The sequence below is a fragment of the Gadus macrocephalus genome, chromosome 13, assembly GCF_031168955.1.
Source record: "Gadus macrocephalus chromosome 13, ASM3116895v1".
In the NCBI taxonomy this organism is placed as follows: Eukaryota; Metazoa; Chordata; class Actinopteri; order Gadiformes; family Gadidae; genus Gadus; species Gadus macrocephalus.
The window spans coordinates 8,091,198-8,109,786 of record NC_082394.1 but is presented as its reverse complement, the minus strand read 5'-3'; the positions used below and the strand labels follow the sequence as shown (position 1 = coordinate 8,109,786).

General features: G+C 46.5%; 1 protein-coding gene across 1 annotated transcript in view; it reads right to left on the bottom strand.

Moving 5' to 3' along the window:
* Positions 1-17,290, bottom strand: part of flnbl (filamin B, like) — a 37,125-nt gene extending 19,835 nt beyond the window's left edge. The window contains exons 1-19 of the mRNA XM_060069578.1: positions 16,861-17,290; positions 10,619-10,728; positions 9,827-9,962; positions 9,535-9,632; positions 8,997-9,144; positions 8,728-8,846; positions 8,557-8,631; positions 8,205-8,367; positions 7,017-7,217; positions 6,535-6,672; positions 6,174-6,300; positions 5,949-6,085; positions 5,649-5,842; positions 4,855-4,968; positions 4,624-4,767; positions 1,774-1,897; positions 1,172-1,335; positions 886-976; positions 40-209 (exon numbers count right to left, since the gene is read on the bottom strand). Coding sequence (XP_059925561.1) covers positions 40-209; positions 886-976; positions 1,172-1,335; positions 1,774-1,897; positions 4,624-4,767; positions 4,855-4,968; positions 5,649-5,842; positions 5,949-6,085; positions 6,174-6,300; positions 6,535-6,672; positions 7,017-7,217; positions 8,205-8,367; positions 8,557-8,631; positions 8,728-8,846; positions 8,997-9,144; positions 9,535-9,632; positions 9,827-9,962; positions 10,619-10,728; positions 16,861-17,152 — 2,745 coding nt within the window. The 5' untranslated portion in view covers positions 17,153-17,290. The remainder of the gene's footprint in view (positions 1-39; positions 210-885; positions 977-1,171; positions 1,336-1,773; positions 1,898-4,623; positions 4,768-4,854; positions 4,969-5,648; positions 5,843-5,948; positions 6,086-6,173; positions 6,301-6,534; positions 6,673-7,016; positions 7,218-8,204; positions 8,368-8,556; positions 8,632-8,727; positions 8,847-8,996; positions 9,145-9,534; positions 9,633-9,826; positions 9,963-10,618; positions 10,729-16,860) is intronic.
* Positions 17,291-18,589: the final 1,299 nt, after the last annotated feature.

Here is an 18,589-nt window from a genome sequence, read left to right as displayed (position 1 = left end):
CTGTGTGTATTGTACGACAGGTTGTGTACTGGGGTGTACCTGTGCAGCAGGTGTGTATTTGACAGTGTGAGAGTAGTCGTAGTTGTCGATGATGTCATAGTCCAGTACGGCGGGGCCTTTCTGGGCCGCTGAGAAGGAGACGTCCAGCGGAGCTTTACCGGCTCCCTTCGTGAACACCGTGAAGTGTGTGGGTTTACCCGCCTCCACCCCTGGAGAGATGGGGAGAAGGTTAGAGATAAGGATAGAGAGACGAGAAGAGAAGGTTAGAGAGACGAGAAGAGAAGGTTAGAGAGACGAGAAGAGAAGGTTAGAGAGACGAGAAGAGACACGGTTTGAGAGACGGTTAGAGACAAGAGAAGAGATAAGGTTAGAGAGACGAGAAGAGAAGGTTAGAGAGAAGAGAAGGTTAGAGAGAAGAGAAGGTTAGAGAGACGAGAAGAGACACGGTTTGAGAGACGGTTAGAGACAAGAGAAGAGATAAGGTTAGAGAGACGAGAAGAGAAGGTTAGAGAGAAGAGAAGGTTAGAGAGACGAGAAGAGACACGGTTTAAGAGACGGTTAGAGACAAGAGAAGAGATAAGGTTAGAGATACGAGTAGAGATAAGGATAGAGGTGTGAGTATAAATAAGGTTAGAGGTGAGACTAGAGATAAGATTAGAGTGTGAGTAGAGATAAGGTTATAGTGTGAGCAGAGATAAGGATAGAGGTGTGAGTAGAGATAAGGTTAGAGATGAGACTAGAGATAATGTTAGAGATGTGATTAGAATTAATGTTGGAGATGTTAGTAGAGATAAGGTTAGAGGTTAGAGATGTGACTAGAGATAAGGTTAGAGGTGTGAGCAGAGATAAGGTTAGAGATGTGATGACAGAAGTGAAGGTGTGTACCTTTACGTGTGAGTCCAGGACCTTCTGCTTTGACCTTGGAAGCATCGTGGGATGGATCCACCTTGACCCGGAAGGGACTTTGAGGTACTTCCTGAAAAGAAGAAAACCAAAATGGTCAGTATTGAACAACAGCCGTGTGGGTAACTTTACTGGGATGCCTGCGTGTGTATGCGAGCGAGGGCGAGTGGGAGAATGTGTTTGTGTTAGAATGAGTGAGTGTGAGTATGAGTAAGTGAGTGTATGAGTAGGAGTGAGTAGGAGTGAGTGAGGGTGTGTGTGAGCCCACCTGGTCAGCAAACAGGACCTTGATGGTGACAGTCCCGGCAGCGGGGGGGGTGTACTTGACGGTGATGGTGTCGTTGGCGTTGGGGATGATGTCAAACTCCACGTCTTCCTCCTGCTGGTCACTCGGTCTGCTAGGCTCACACTTGACCCCTACACTCACCTCCCCTACACACACCACACACACACAACGTTGTTGGAATTGTAGCTCTCAAGGGAATTCATAATTGGTTTCCTAGCCAGAAGCTCAGCTCATTGTTCATTCAGAAAGTTTGTTCCTATGGTCTCAGGACTACGGCCATTCATACATGCAGAAGGTTCATTGCGGATGTCTACTGAACAAAATTGTATACATTTACCATTTTGGCCATTTTTAAGTATGAATAAAAACTAAAACTTGAAGAAACGTACATCTTTATGTCACCATGAAATCTAAATGGACAGTGTCGGGGTCATGGCCACAATGTGTGTGTGTGTGTGTGTGTGTGTGTGTGTGTGTGTGTGTGTGTGTGTGTGTGTGTGTGTGTGTGTGTGTGTGTGTGTGTGTGTGTGTGTGTGTGTGTGTGTGTGTGTGTGTGTGTGTGTGTGTGTGTGTGTGTGTGTTACCTTCTCCTGCTCCACTACAGTCCACGGTGAAGTGTGTGGGCTGGTCGGCCTTCAGGCCGCTTCGCTCCACCCCAGGGCCGAACACCTTCACCTGGCCGGGGTGGCTGCCTTTCCCAACACCCACCTGACACACAATAAGCAACATGCACATTTTAAAAGGTTAGCACGTCAGTGAAAAAAATATGTTTATGGACTCAAGACAATTCAACAGTTGGTTTAAATGAACAATTCTAAACTGAATTAAATAGTGTTAAAGCACACTTGGTCTGTCATTGTCATTGTTATATGTTGAAATTCTCTTTAAACCCCGACAGTAATCAATATATGAAATGCACTGACAAAATAAATGATAAACAAAAGACGGCATAGGTGGCTGTTGCAGGCCTGTAGTAAGCCCATGTAATTTGTGGCAAATGACATGATTGGCTGGACTACCCGTCTGTCTACCTCTCTTTCCGGTACTCTGCCTGTGCACACATTGCGCATTACCGGAGGCTTCAGCAAGGCTAGGCAGACCTGTTGCTTAAGATTAAACGCTAGTCATGCGTTTTGGGGGAGTGGCTTTTGGGGCCTAGATTTCTTCAGTTGGATACTTTCAAAACTAGCTTAGTCTGGCTTGTTTCTCTAAATTGCCTACACATACTTTAATACTACTATTATGTGTTATCCTGCATTTGTGAACTGTGTGTGTTTGGGGTTATAGGGTTATGTTATTCAGTTAATGTATATTTCATCAAGAGCAATCATGCATACTTAATATACAACGGTCAGGGTTAAAACAAACGGCACACCCAGATATTTGATTGAAAAGTTTGGATTTATTTTTGAAGTAAGACTGACAATCAATTCTGTAAAATATAATTTAAATTACTTTAAATGAACAAGGTTTCGCTAGTTAGCTGAACATTTTGCACAGTTAAACAGTGTGGTGGTTGAAACTGGATTACAAAAGAGCTTATCTGATTCAAACCAGAACCCAAAAAAAAAACTGGCTTATCTAGCCAGTTCGATTCAGCTTGGACCAGTACCACAACAGAAGCAGATCAGGCCCGATGCGAGGCCACAGAAGCCCTCTGGCAGCGGCCGGTGGGAAAACGCAGAGTTTGTACTTTTATGAGAGCCGTTCATCCCTTCCTGGCAGCAGAGATCAACCAGCCAGATGACTAACAGACAGTACACAGCACCGCAGGCCCAGGTGAGGTGACTCATCCCTCATGCAACCAAGTACACTAACTGTTGTTTCAACATGACACCACTCCTAGCCCTCCGACGCATTCACGACATGACGCCTCCTGCAGCTCACACAACGCTCCGAACCATGGAGGAAATACTGTTTCACCAAATACATTATATACTCATTGATGTCCTTCTAACAAAACTTTATCTTCTATTAATACCATGAGGGCAGACGTTCTTTGAATGCGAGGCCACGTTGGAATCAAACCCCAAACCCACTTGTTTCAGGTTTGATTGAAAGTTGCAGCCTTGGTGAACTTCACTAAGACAAACTTTTGCCCGTTGCAGAGATAAAGCAGTTTATGATTCAAAGTTTGAATCCAAATCTCAAGATTGTTTGGTTGTAAAGATGGATTATAAAGATTAGTTCTAAAGTTCAGCTAGGAGTTCATTTTTTGAATTGTGATCAAATTGGCTGATAAAGTATGGCTGTATAAACTGATTATAGCGTTTAAAATGGTACGACTTGGGTGCTGGGCTGACATACAGTTTGACGTTTTGGAATCCCAGTTTGCTGGGTTGAGTATGTTGTCTTTGTGAAGTTCGAGAAACATAAAACAGGGATCTTCCAGAAGGAACTACCAGGTTAGCTACAGTGATACAGAGTGCTTCAAGCTTAGTTAATGTCATAACATTCAAACATTGAAATGTAGCCTGCAGTAAATTTAATACTTTCCATTTGATGGAATATAATTTAACAGTCATACTAACATACAGGAACATTTAGTACAGTTAGTAGATTATTGGGATCAAGTGCAAATTAGACAAAAATTAAGAAACATGCGCCATAAATATTAGGCCTGTTAAGCCCTTTGAGACGGTAATGGTGATAAGGGCTATACAAATACAATTGAAACTTGTTGGTCAATAGAAAATAATTGACTAAATCACCTAATCTATATTTCAAATGTAACGTTAAAGATTAAAGCAGTAACACTCTAGGGTCAACTCAGACATGAATCGACCAATAAACATCCTGTTGTGTGATGTTGGAGGCGGTCTGTGTTTTGTATGGATCTTAGCAGGATTCTAACTGGATGGTAAAAGGGTGATAAAGGAAGCACACAAGAAGCAAGCAGGAAGCTAAGTGATTGCAAACTGGATGCAAAAATAAAAGCAGGGTTTCCCACGGCACTTTACAGCGCCTGCCGCTTAACTACGGTGTTCAAAAGCTTAAGATCATTTAAACTTCTTTCACTCTCCTTGTATAGATCAGGCTGCAGTGCCACAGTCGAACAGCCTGCATGAAAATAAACATAAACGGACCACCTGTAAAAGATAGACCCCCCCCCCCGGCAAACCCCACCACCCCAACTAACACATTTTCTGTGAGAAACCCTGAAAGGCAACGGCCAGCTAGCTGGATGCTAACTGGACAGCTACAGGATGCTAACTAGACTAGATCCATCTGTCCTCGGTAGAGGTGAGGATGATTATGAGAGCTCTCTTTTGTTTAACCTGTGGAACTAAGCCTTTCGATTGGTTGGTCTTACTCTCCTTCGCCAGAATACCCAGGTCTGATTGGAAGACCTTCGCCCTCTCCTTGACTCCGATGTTTGATTGGACGACGTGTACATGCTCGGCAGCGATCGGAGGCTGTGATTGGCTGCTTACCCGGAAGGGGCTGTTGGGGATGCTGGTGTTGCCCCAGGTGACAGCCAAGGTGTGTTTGAGGGCTGTGGCCGGGGTGTAGGAGCAGCTGTAGAGCCCGTCTCCTTTAGACTTGACCTTCACCGCCACAGGCACGCCCTCTGCATCCTGGAGGACACACAGGAGGACAGCCAGAGGGTCAGATAGTGTGCATGAGAGCGTGTGTGAGTGAGGAGGCGTGTGTGTGTGTCGTACCTGAGCTGCGATGGCCAGAGGTCCTTTCCCAGCGTCCTTCCCGTTAACGGTGAACTCTGCCGGTTGGTTGACGATGCAGCCGGTCTTCTCTAGCCCCGGCCCGTACGCCTTCACCTAGCAACCAATCACAAACAGACTCAGTCCCTGGCAACCAGTTCACTATCCTGTTATACCGTAAATAACTACTGTTACTATTCTTCTGTAATGGTTTAATTATTTTGTAACCATTGTACTTTAAGTGTATTCTACTGTAACTGTTTATTATAATGTAGCTCTATCTATTAGACAGTCAATTTATTCTATTGTAGATATCTTGGTGCTGTAACTCTATTCCAATTTAACTTTCTAATACTGAAAGTCCAACAATCTGATTAAACTGTAGCTCCATCTATTCTACTGTAGCTCTTTCTATTTTACTTTTACTATATATTGTACAATAACTATTATTCAAATGTAGCTATATATACTACTATAACATCATGCTTTTCACTGTATCTATATATGGTACATTAACTTTATGTTCTAATGTAGCTCTATGCATCTGTCAGTCTATTTTATTGCAGCTCTATATGAACTGTAACGTTCCATTCGACTGTAGCTCTCTTTCTACAGTAACTTCATCTATTCTACTGTAGTTCTACCTACACAAGGTCTATATATTGATGTCAAATTTATGTATATTTTAAACTATGTCTAATTATCTTCCTGTACCGTACAGATCACCCTGTATCTGACCTAACCCCTGTTCTACAGTGGAGTCATGTGACCAGGAAGTGACGCGTGGCGGCGGTCACCTTGGAGGCGTTGCTGGACCCGTCGTCGGGGACGATGTGGGCCATGAAGGGGCTGTCCTCGATGTCCTCGTCGTCACAGGTGACGTGCACCGCGTACTCCCCGGGCTCCGTGGGCCAGTACAGCACGTCACAGGAGCCGTCGTTCTGGTCGTTGCACTCGATCCTGGCCTGCGACGGACCCTCGATGGCGAACCCTGACCCCACGACAACCGGGTTAGACGAGCCTGGGGTGACTAGCTTACCCAGAATCGATGAGAAAATGAACACGATTCTACGCCATCTTGTGTCACGTTCTCTTACCGAGTGCGCCCACATCGCTGCCAACAGACTCCACCACAAAGTTGGCCGATTTACCCACAATCCCCTTCTCCAGACCAGGGCCCCAGGCACGAACCTTCTGGGGTCCGGCCTCAGGTCCTACGACCACCTCAAAGGGACTGGAGGTGAGGAGGACAGGAGGTCAGGAGGGGGCGTACAACTTCAATGGAGACAGTGTGTGTGTGTGTGTGTGTGTGTGTGAGTTACCTCTTTGGTATGTGTACACCCCCCCAGGTGAGGGACACAGTGTATTTCCCAGGAGTCAGGGGGTGGTATTCATAACCAAACATACCGGCGTCACTCTCCGTCTGCTTCACCTGCTCCTCACGACCCTCTGACACACACACACACACACACACACACACACACACACACACACACACACACACACACACACACACACACACACACACACACACACACACACACACACACACACACACACACACACACACACACAGTTTGAGTCACCAGTAGCATACTGTGGCTGTACTGCTAGGCTCCCAGCATAACCACTAGCAGACTTTGGGTGTAGTGGCTATCTCCCAGTGTGACTAGCTGCACTCACTGGGTCCTTTCAGGAGCACCTTCAGATCACCACTCCCGGCGTTCCGCGTGTCCACACGGAAGTCGGCCGCTTGTTTCACCCTCACCCCTGACGGCTGGAGACCCCGACCTGTCGCCCTGCACGCGCCCGCAACACACGCTGGACAGACAGACAGACAGACAGACAGACAGACAGACAGACAGACAGACAGACAGACAGAAGGAAGGACAAACAGAGTTAACCCTGGCTCTCTGCCGTGGTCACATGACCCGGGCATCATCTGACCGGTGAGATGATATTGTTTTTTGATCAAATGCACAACAATTACAGCAGCGGTCGCTGGCAATAAAATCCTTGAGTCTCAGGCTCCTTCAATAATGCAATATAATAAGAAAAAGTGTGAGAAACAAAAACTAGGCATGAAATAATTAGAATCAAATAAAAATATAATAACTGTAAATGAAATAGAATACTTCCATGTTCATTGTTCCATCAGAACTTACCGGGTGCGATTTCAACGGGGAAGGGGCTCTTGGGTATGGCGACGCCGGCGAAGGATATGGCGACGGCGTGGGGGCCGGTCTGGGTGGGCCGGTAGGTGCAGCGGTACGTGGCGTCGCCCTGGTCCTCCATCATCACCTCCACCGTGTTATCATGGCCCTGGGGGTCCTTCACCACCACCGTCACATCCCCGACTCCCGCTCCTGGCAGACCACACCCCCTCGTTAGTACACCTTGAAGCCACACCCTCCCATTAACCACAGCCTTGAGACCACACCCTCTCATTAACCACAGCCTTGAGACCACACCCTCTCATTAACAGCCTTGAGACCACCCCCTCTCATTAACCACAGCCTTGAGACCACACCCTCTCATTAACAATAGCCTTGAGACCACCCCCTCTCATTAACAATAGCCTTGAGACCACACCCTCTCATTAACAATAGCCTTGAGACCACCCCCCTCTCATTAACAATAGCCTTGAGACCACACCCTCTCATTAACAGCCTTGAGACCACCCCCCTCTCATTAACAATAGCCTTGAGACCACCCCCTCTCCTTAACCATAGCCTTGAGACAACACCCTCTCTTTAACCATAGCCTTGAGTTGAGACCCCACCCTCTCCTTAACCATAGCCTTGAGACAACACCCTCTCTTTAACCATAGCCTTGAGTTGAGACCCCACCCTCTCATTAACCATAGCCTTGAGACCACACCCTCTCTTTAACCATAGCCTTGAGACCCCACCCTCTCATTAACCATAGCCTTGAGACCACACCCTCTCTTTAACCATAGCCTTGAGACCACCCCCTCTCATTAACCATAGTCTTGAGACCCCACCCACTCATTAACACGAACCATACAGCCACACCCCATTCTTAACACAAGCCTTGAAATCTAGACCCCCTTGTTAACATTAAGTCATTAAGTCCCACCCCCTCGTTAAAAACAACTGCGCCTGCAGGTCTTCTAATGATCTGAACTAAACCTGATCGATTTTGAACCGCCTCCACCGCCCACTGGTGGACCCCTCACGGCCTTTTAAATGGATGTCCACCGTAGTGCATCGTCATGAACACCACTCGGCAGAAGCAGAAATAGCCTGATCCTAAAAGGTTGGATGAAGTGAGATAACGTTTCGCAGGAGTCCGTTGGTGCCGGCCTCCGGTGTGGGAGGTGGGGATCGAACCTGCGGTGTAGATATCGAAGTAGGTGGGTTTGTTGGCGATGTTGCCCGTGGGATCGAGGCCCACGCCCTTGGTCGTGACCTTGCTGGCGTCCCCCAGGGCCTTCTCCACGCCCACCTCGAACGGACTCTTGGGGATCTGCTGGCCTGCGAACAGCACCGTTACCTAGGGAAACACAAGCAGCACTGTAACCAGGGAAACACGAATGACAGTGGCCGTTACCTAGGGAACACAATCAAAAGTCCCCATGACCGAGGGAAACACAAGCAACACTGTCCCCCTGTACACATAAAGCAACAACTCTATCACCAGGAAGCACCAACAGCGCCCGGTGCTGATTGGCTGAGCCGTTACCTTGTGATTGCCGACCACCTTTGGGACGTAGGTGACATTGTAGGTCTTCTTCCCCTCATTAAGAACCGCCTTCACCTGACACACACAGACACACAACTGTTTAACCACGCCTGTCCGTACTACTACTACTACTAGAACGTGTACAGTCGTGCTCCGGGGCGGTAAGGCCACCTCCTCCTTCAGTCCCGCGGGGTCCTCCACGTAGACGGTGATCTGAGCCTGGCCCGAGCTGAAGGTGTCCACGGTGAAGACCGCCGGACGCATCACGTGGTTACCCGTCGGTTCGATACCTGGGAGGGAGGGGGGGGGGGAATGACAGTGGATAACATCTAACGGCTTGTAACGGCTAATCACACTCACACCGGCTTGGTGCAACTACATGCGTGTGTTTGTGTTAATGCATGTGTGCTTGTGTGTGTGTATGCGTGTATGTGTGTTACCTCGGCCGTAAGCGCGAGCCTTCTTGGGGTTGAGCTTGGGTTTGAGGGGCGCTCCGGGTTTCAGCTTGGACTTGGGGAACTGGGACAAGTAGGTCATCACAGACTGCTCGTCCACGCTGGGGTCGATGATCTCCTCGGGCGCTATCACCTGGGGGTGGTGAAGAACAGTGAACACCACGTTATTAATACACAAACATTATTCAAAAAGGGTGCGGTCGGTACTGTTTGAGAGAAAGTGGTTTGAGAGAAAAAGCAGAAGCGAGCAAGATGCTTCCACATGCATCCCACTCATTAACTGACGGATGGCTGTTCCGTTCCTAACAATAACCCTCAAATTATAGCTGTTAAATATTACCTACTGCATTTTTAAGAGAAGAGGAGAAGAAAAGGGATTAGAGAAGGGAGAAGGAGAGGAGAAGAGCAGGGAAGGAGACAAGAGGAGGAAAGGAGAGAATGGGAGGGGAGGAGAGGAGAGGAGACAAGGAGAGAAGTGGAGAGGAGGGAAGAGGTGAGGAGAGGAGTAGTTTAGGGGCGGGACCTGTGGTATTCCCAGCCATGTGTCGGCCAGCTGCATGGCTTCACTGGCATTCTCTACTGGTTTCACTGGATCCCAGGTCTCCCAGTCAGGACACAAGCCTAGAAAACAAAATGTGGCACACGCACTATTAAATACAATACTATCTTGATGGTGGAATGCCGTTGCTACAAGTTGCTACGGGTAAAAGCCTCAAGTAGTTATATGCAATGGCACACGCACAAACACACACACGCACACGCATGTGCGTGTGCGTGCCCCCCGCCCATCCCCATCCCCATCCCCATCCCCTCACCAGGAGCACAGCTGTCCACCAGCGCCCCCAGGGCCCGGCCGTCCTTCCAGTCTCGAGCAAAGTTGTTGATGGGCAGGTCGGGCACCTTGTTCTGGATCCAGCCCAGCAGACGCTGCTTGGGGGTCTTCTTATCCGCCTGGAGGACATCACAACGTCACACCCCGTTACCATGAGAACCGTGTCCCCCTCGCAACCCCGTCACCATGACAACCACCTAACACTTGGATCCGGCGCAGGTGCCGTGCAGGTCAAAAGTAAGTCATAGCCATAACTGAAATCACCCACGTACATCAATGTGAATATGCAGAACAAATGGCTCCGACAAACTTCATAAAATAAAGAAATGAGGTCCAGATGAATCAAGTCGTCGTGTTTGAAGACATTGACATTTATAAAACATAAATATAACTATAGAAATATATCGGGTTACACTGTAAACAAACAAGAAAGACGCTTTGGGGATGAGCATAGACATTCCCGTCTGCTTTGCTCTCGGTCTGTCTGTGTCTACTAGTCTAAATCCCTACCCGTCTGTCTGTGCGTGTCTACTAGTCTAAATCCCTACCCGTCTGTCGGTCTGTCTCTTCATGATTGGCTGTGTCTAGCTACCAGTATGTCTGAGTGCGTCTCTGTGCGTGTGTCTCTGTGCGTGTGTCTCTGTGCGTGTGTCTCTGTGCGTGTGTCTCTGTGCGTGTGTCTCTGTGCGTGTGTCTCTGTGCGTGTGTCTCTGTGCGTGTGTCTCTGTGCGTGTGTCTCTGTGTGTGTGTGTCTGTGTTTGTGTGCGAGCAGTACCACATCGTCCTCGTCCTCCCAGACTGGCATGGAGATGGAGTAGTGGAGGATGAGCGTCCAGATCATACCCAGGATCAGCTTCAGGTTCCCATCCACGATGGCCTTGGAGTCTGGACACAGGTCAGGGGTCAGGTCAACGCTCCACTATCCCTTTTAAAAAGGCTCCTAATCCAACACAAGGCACGAGTTTGATTGGCCATTACAAGCCATTTCAAAATGTACCCTCTAGTAACATCACAAGTGGGAGTGCCAACGTAACAGTTATTTAAAATGACTACAGTCAACGTTTTTGGGCCAGAGGGAAGAAGGAGAAAGGACTTAGTGTCGCGAATACTAGATACTTGCACGTGTCAAAAGAGTCAACATGTTTGGCTTTTGATTTTTGACTATTTTGTGAGAATTAAATCGTCAATTCCTTGTTTTTTGACATATTATGGTCAGGAAGTTTTCGTCACACCATTTGACGGGGGCAGGCAACGGAAACAACCGTGATCTGACTCCACACCCTGGAGAAGTGAAAGTAGGCCGTTCCCTGGCATCAGAGAACTTCACAAAGTGAAACTTGAACCGTTCTACAGCTTTCTGTATAAACAACAAGCAGGGGGACAGGACGCAACCCGGGGGATGGCCCCGATTTGAGACCTCGTGATAGACATGTGTCCATTCACACAAATTTGCTGAATTCAATCATTAAGGAAATCTTAAAGCAATACCAAAATTGCTGATCTTGCAATTTAAAATAGGGAGCAAGTCACTCTATCTAAATATAAGGCTGCATCTTGTTTAAAAGAATTCAGAGAATAAAAGATTCACATGAGATTTGGGTTTCTCAAGGTGCTTTTCCATAGTGCGAGAATGAGGAGATCTGCATCCTCCACACCTTTACCAGCTTGGTAAGCAAAATGCAAGGGGTCTAATTTGCCATCAATGAGGGAGACAAGAATATATTGTAAAAACTTCAAAGTAAATTTCACGACAAGGGATGTGAGAGCCATAGGTTGAAAAGCATTTAGTTCCTTGGGCTTTTTGGTATCAGGATGGGTTTTAAAGTGGATGTTGACCAGATTGGAGGCATTTGGCCGATCTGTGAACCCACAGAGGACAGGTCCAGCAGCCATTATTATGTTCCCCGTCATGAATAGGCAGTGACACATTCCTGAGATATCACACTGTCATTCTGAGGTACAAGAGACCCTCTCAGCAAGGAGAATTTTTCAGAGAAGGCACGTTTCGAAACTAGCAAAAAATGAGTGGCTAGTGTTTAGATCAGAATACTCCAACCCCATTCATGGATTGTTTATTCTCATTTACACATTGATTAATAAATTCCATTGTTTTAATCCCTTGCCAGGATTCTCTAAAGATCCCCTCTGCTATATTGTATTTCTATATTTTCCCTTCTGAACTCTAGCTGGTTAATGTTTCCTAACCAGCTGGTCTAAGAGTTAAACACAGAAACACATATTAAGGTGTGTCCTCTGGAATGTTCTGACACCACCCGCACACAGGCGGGGCCGCAGGTGTGTATGTGTCAGCCTTATATCCTGTGTGTTTGTGTGTGTGGGAGAGAGTTTGTGTGCGTGTTCATGGTTTTTCCTAGCAAACATCCTGCCAGTTAGCAGTAACAATAGCAAGTGGACAACCTTTACACACACACACACACACACACACACACACACACACACACACACACACACACACACACACACACACACACACACACACACACACACACACACACACACACACACACACACACACACACACACACACACACACACACACACACACCTAATTTTTTTTCCCCCACACATAGAAACTAAACAATGAAAGAATGTCAGAAGGCAGTTTGCCTGGACTTTACCCTGTGCTACCATGCACCATTTTAATAACCTATTATTAATCCTCCTCTAGTTTGTCCGTGAAAGCTGTGTTCTGTGGCCTGCAGCAGTACTTTTTCAGGTCCCAGCTACCTTCATTATTAATGATAATAGTCAATATACTTGCTATTGCGTGTCTATGTCAAAGGAAAGTGTGAGCGAGTATGGTCTTATCGGAGGGCCACACCCTGACCACACCCTCCCACACACTATGTTTTAGTCAAACTAAATAAATAAATCTGTTTCCAGCACACAGATCAGTCCGAGTGAGTCTGTCTGCAGCCAGCCATTCAGCCAGACTAGTTATTGATGTTTGACACACAAGGTCTCTGACCAGTGCAGGTTTACAACACAGCTAGCCTACCCTAGCAACAACAATCAGCTCATCCTAGCAACAATGATTACAATATACCTACCTCAGCAACAAATATCGAACTATACTTACCCTAGCAACACAACATCAAACTATACCTATCCTAACAACAAGCATCAGAATACACCTACCAACGTCAATACTCTCAGACTATTTCCACCCTAGCACCACAGCATCAGACTATACAAACTCTATGGTCAACCATCAGCCTACTCTACCAAAGGCAACAACTTCCAGAATATACCGACGCTAGCACCAACTATCAGACTACACCTACCCTAGCAACACACCCTGTCCAAAACATCAGTCATGAATATGGAGAACGTCTCCAACTTGGATGAGTTAGTTTAGTGATGGTTTTAGCTTGGGTGAACTGTTTAACCACGTGGCTTATGCAATGTGCATCTGTGCGCCACACACCCTCATGTACACACACACACACACACACACACACACACACACACACACACTTAACATGTCCATGACATGCACCATTTAACATCTGGCATCCACAAACACACATACCCATCCCCACACAAGTTTAGGCCTGCATGACCTCATCCTGCTGTTCACTGGCTATGATGTCACCATAACCAGCCCATACATGTGGTGGGAAAGGGGGGAGGGTTATCCAGTCAACCCATTGGAAATAAACCGCTATGATGAAGGACAAGAATAAAATAAAGAGTTTACAGTTTGAGTTCGAGTTAAGAGTCTGGGTTAAAGCTTGGTATCTAGATTACGGTTCCGTGTCTAGATACAAATTTAGAGTCTGTATTCAAGGTTAGAGTCTACTCAATTTAAGTCTTCATTAAAAGTCAGAGTTTGGATTTAACATCAATGTTTTGAGTTTAAATTAAAGGTTAGAGTCTTGATTGAAGGCTGGTATCTAGATTAATGTTTAGAGTCTGGATTACATGTTAAGAGTGTTGATTGAATGTCAGTGTCTAGATTAAAGGTTAAAGTCTGGATTCAAGTTCAGGGTCTGGAGTTTAAGAAGGTTGACTTTTTCAAAGTTTAAAAGGTTGACTTTGGGGTTTCTGGTGAAACTTTTCTGGTTCATCAAAGCACCTACTACAACGAGTTGATTTAAAGAGTGATAAAAGAGGTTGTCTGTGTGTGTGTAAATCTATCCGTCTTCTCTACTTATGTTACCTTCCCTCAGGCAAGAAATAGGCTTACACACACACACACACACACACACACACACACACACACACACACACACACACACACACACACACACACACACACACACACACACACACACACACACACACACACACACACACACACACACACACACACACACACTTAAGCTGTGGGTGAGGGGGTGTGTTTAATGACACAGTCTACAAGGTGTTCCCGAAATCAACATGTGTGCCTGTGCGCACATGCCTGCATGGGTTCTATGAAATGTAGGAAATAGACATTACACAAGAATTACCTCACACAACACTTTCTAAAGGAAGTTAACGAATAGCCTCTGGCTCCATAGGGCTAACGGTTTTTGCTACTGTGGGTTTATATGACTCCATTGTTTGTGAACAAGTGTTAGCCATGGGGCTAACCTTTGGAACCCATACCGGAAGAAGTGTTTGGACAGAAGGAAATTACCTAATCTCCGATCCCCAGATTCTAACCTTTGACCTGACCGGAGGATGAGAGCACAGCCAATCAGTGGCTGGCGCCAATCACAGGCTTTGTTGAATGCACCCCTTTCAAAGTCAGACAGAGAGACAGTTGTTTCATCGGGAAGGTAAGCTTCTGTGTGTTTACCCCCCCCCCCCCCCCCCCACCCCTCTCTTAAAGAGGATTACTTGTATGCATGCTGCGTGTGCGTGTGTGTGTTGTGCCTAGACTGTAAACAGGGCTTTTCACGTTCCACTGTTACACATGTTTCCATGGAGACCTGGGACCGGAGGGAGGGAGAGTGACAGACTGTGTCAGCCAATCAGAGGAGAGGAGCTATAGAAAGCAGAGAGTGGCCTAGGAAGGAGAATGAGAGAGAGACACAAACAAAGCGAGAGAGACAGATACAGAAACCAAGATCGAGAGAGATCACAGAATGGTTTAGTTCACGTAAGCAGTGGATCCTGTTGAGCCAGTTCATTAAAGTCTTTCACTCCATCTTTTCCTTGATCTCTCTCTGTATTTGCATGTAAAATAGAATATTACATTTCTAAAATGACATGAAGATTCCAACCAGGTGAAAAACCCCTCTGTTCCGTTCACTCTGCAGTGTAGACATTATAATGGCACATGTCTCTCTCCTTCTCTTTATCTTTTATCACTCATCTCTCTCAAACCCCAGAATTGATTTCACAACGTTCTCCACAGTGAACACTCACCCAGCCAACACCCACTCCACACCCACTCCACTTCCCCTCTCTATACCTGGTTGTGCAATCGGACAATCAAATGTAGTCTAGGGTTGCAACCAACCAATCAGATGAGAGAGATCTAAGCCGGTTGCTTATTATTGGATGAGACTAGATAATGGAATGTATGGTCTGTCTGAAAAACAGTAATAGCTAGCACACCATTACCCAGACTAACCTACCCTTAATTCTGAGGCTACTAGTACTGAGGCCCTAGCTCTGAGACCCCTAGCTCTGAAGCCCCCTTAGCTCTGAGCCCCCTTAGCTCTGAGCCCCCTTAGCTCTGAAGCCCCTCGCCATCAGTCACTAGCTCTGAGGCTCCTAGCTATGAAGCTCTGAGGGCCAAACCAGGAGCAGCTAGCCAGTTATTAACCAAGCAACAAGCGGGCACACTCACACCTTCAATCACACATACACACCTTAGACACACAGGCAGCCTAACATACACACACACGCTGCCTCACATACACACAGAGTTATTGGCTGACATGGAGGTGAGGCATGTCACAAACTAACACAATGTCTCTCTCTCTAAATACCGACAAAAAGTAACCCATTGTTTCCCTCCACATTCACCGCCGTGTGTGTAGTCAATCAGTAAGCCTCTTTCCAAAACGCACAGCCCCACCCGTCTGACGTGACTACTGCTTAAAGAGGACACACACACACACACACACACACACACACACACACACACACACACACACACACACAGAGACAGAGACAGGAAGGTGATGAATAATAAATTCCCAACTTCCTGTGTTGTCAACAGGAATGATGGGAAGACGAGTCTACATATGCTAGTTGTAGTTTTTCCTGAAGCTTCAGAAGTACTGGCTTCATTGCTGGTAGGCAGATAACAATGATTGGACCAGTCAGTGGTTGGTACAGGTTGGAGGAGGAGGAGGAGGGGGGGGGTGAATTACGATATCTTAGGACTGAGTGCCAACATGTGCTTAGTCAACAACTTTTTTTGAAAGAAATGAAATACTTGCTCAACACAAACTGTCAGACTCTGTAACTTACACACACTCTCTCGCACATTGTAAGCAACACATCTGTGAAGGACCAGGGGCACAGATCCATTAGAGGATAACCACTCCATCAGTTGTCTCTCACAAAATCAAACCGTATTTAAGGAGTAGTGGTGGGTGGGGTGATGCTCGTGTCCCAAAGTGGTCTTATCAATAAGCATGGCTCAATACACCAGAACACTCCAACCAGATAAAGCCCACCACTGGTTATAGGAGGCTGCGCAATGCTTTCCCGTTAGATCGTTTTTCTGTTAATCAATTACACCTTTCATGTCCAATCCTATTCGGAGAGGGAGGCAGGTGTGTATAATCAATAAAAGTGATATCACCTCGTAATCGCAGAGCAATAACGAAACGAATAAGGGACTTTGACCTGAACCAAGACACCGCGTGTTCTGACCTCTGAGCAACACGGTACATGTCAATAGTACCTCAATAAAATGAATGAAAACATAATCAAAAAGCCGACCGCCTGCATTGGATTTTGTGACTTTGAGGTGAGTTTATGCATGTCCGCAGGGGTGGGAGGGGAGCGGGTAGGTGGAGCTCCAGGAGCCGGGGTTCCTGAACTCACCTATGGACACCAGCTTGATGTTTTCCCGCTCCAGGAACTCCAGCGCCAGGGACACGTTCTCCAGCTTCATCTGGCGGAAAGTGGGCCTCGAGTGGTACTTCCTCAGCATGCCCTTCTGGCTCAGCACCTCCAGCAGGGAGATGAGTCTCAGTCCGTCGCTCAGGTCCAACTGCAGGTCCGCTATCCGCTTGTTGACACACTTGAGGTGCTCGTTGCACCAACGGGTGAAAGTGTTCTGTTGGATCTTCTTCCACGGAGCGTCGTCCGCCAGGTCTTTCTCCGTGACCGGCATCTTGCTGCGTCTCTCGGCTCCGATGTATGAGGAACTTAAGTAACTTTAGTCTGAAGTTTTTGGGCTGGAAGCTGCTGCTGCCTAGGAGCCGTCAGGAGTCACTCTGTTCGCGGTCTGAGAGCACGACTCTCCTCACTCTGGGAGCCGCACACTGCGCATGCGCACTAGTTAACGATGACGAAAGAAAGAAAGAAAGAAAGAGAGAAAGAATGATAGAATGAAAGAATGAAAGATCATGTATCGGCAAAGAATATGCAAAATAAGCAAATGTAATGCTATAGAAATCGCGACATGTCAGAGATAGATTGAAGCAAACACACACCCTAATATTCAAATACACACACCTGGTAGTCTACACACCTTGTTTAAATGTGAAGACACAAGCACGCGCACACACGCACACACACACACGCGCACACACAGACAACCCAATCTGTTTTTGAAACATCAGGATTACTTTTAATACTGTATATAAAAGAGTATATATTAGATAAATTATAGTATATGATATAATATTGGATAGTGTAGAAATAGTATATTTTTAATCCATAAATTATTTCATAGAGATGGAGAGACAGACAGAGAGAGGTGAACAGGTAGAAAGATAGACAGACAGACAGACAGACAGACAGACAGACAGGGGAAGACAGGTAAATGGACAGAGAGACACGCTGACCGGCAGACAGAAAGGTAGGGAGACCGACAGACTCACAGACAGATCGGTAGACGTACAAGTAGAGAGATAGACAGACAGACAGACAGACAGACTGATAGGTAGGCCGACAGGAAGAGACGGAAAGGCTGACTGGTATACAGATTGACCGACAAACAGGTAGAGAAACAGACAAGCAGATAGACAGACAGACAGATAGACAGAGAGACCGGTAGTCAAGTGAGAGACGGACAGGTAGAGAGACATGCAGCCTGTAAGGTAGACAGACAGACACAGGTAGAGAGAGACGGACAGGAGTTGCACAACAGCTTGATGTTCAGACACTGGCATGCTGATGACATCATACTACACTTGATTTCTGTCGTCCCAGGAGACAAACACACCAAGTCAGAACATGAGTCAAGCCTGTATACACTCATTATCACTCACGCGTTTGATCACACGCCCACACAGACACCCATCTCTTTGTCAGTTGTCTCTCAATCTATCAAAGAGAGAGGACTGTTATATAGAACAATATACAAGTATTAATAACTAGACTGTTAATTAAACTGATAAACACCATAGATTAGTAGTGATATTGAACTATAGATAATTATAAATTAACTAGAGGTAACTCAACCATTATTATAACCGGACTACTGTTCCAAATGTGTTTTGTTGTGGGAATTGTGCACCTTTCTACAGTACAGTAGTCTCTACTAACCTGTCTCTACTGGTATCTACTGGCCTACACACCACATCTGGAGCTCCTCCGTCCAGAT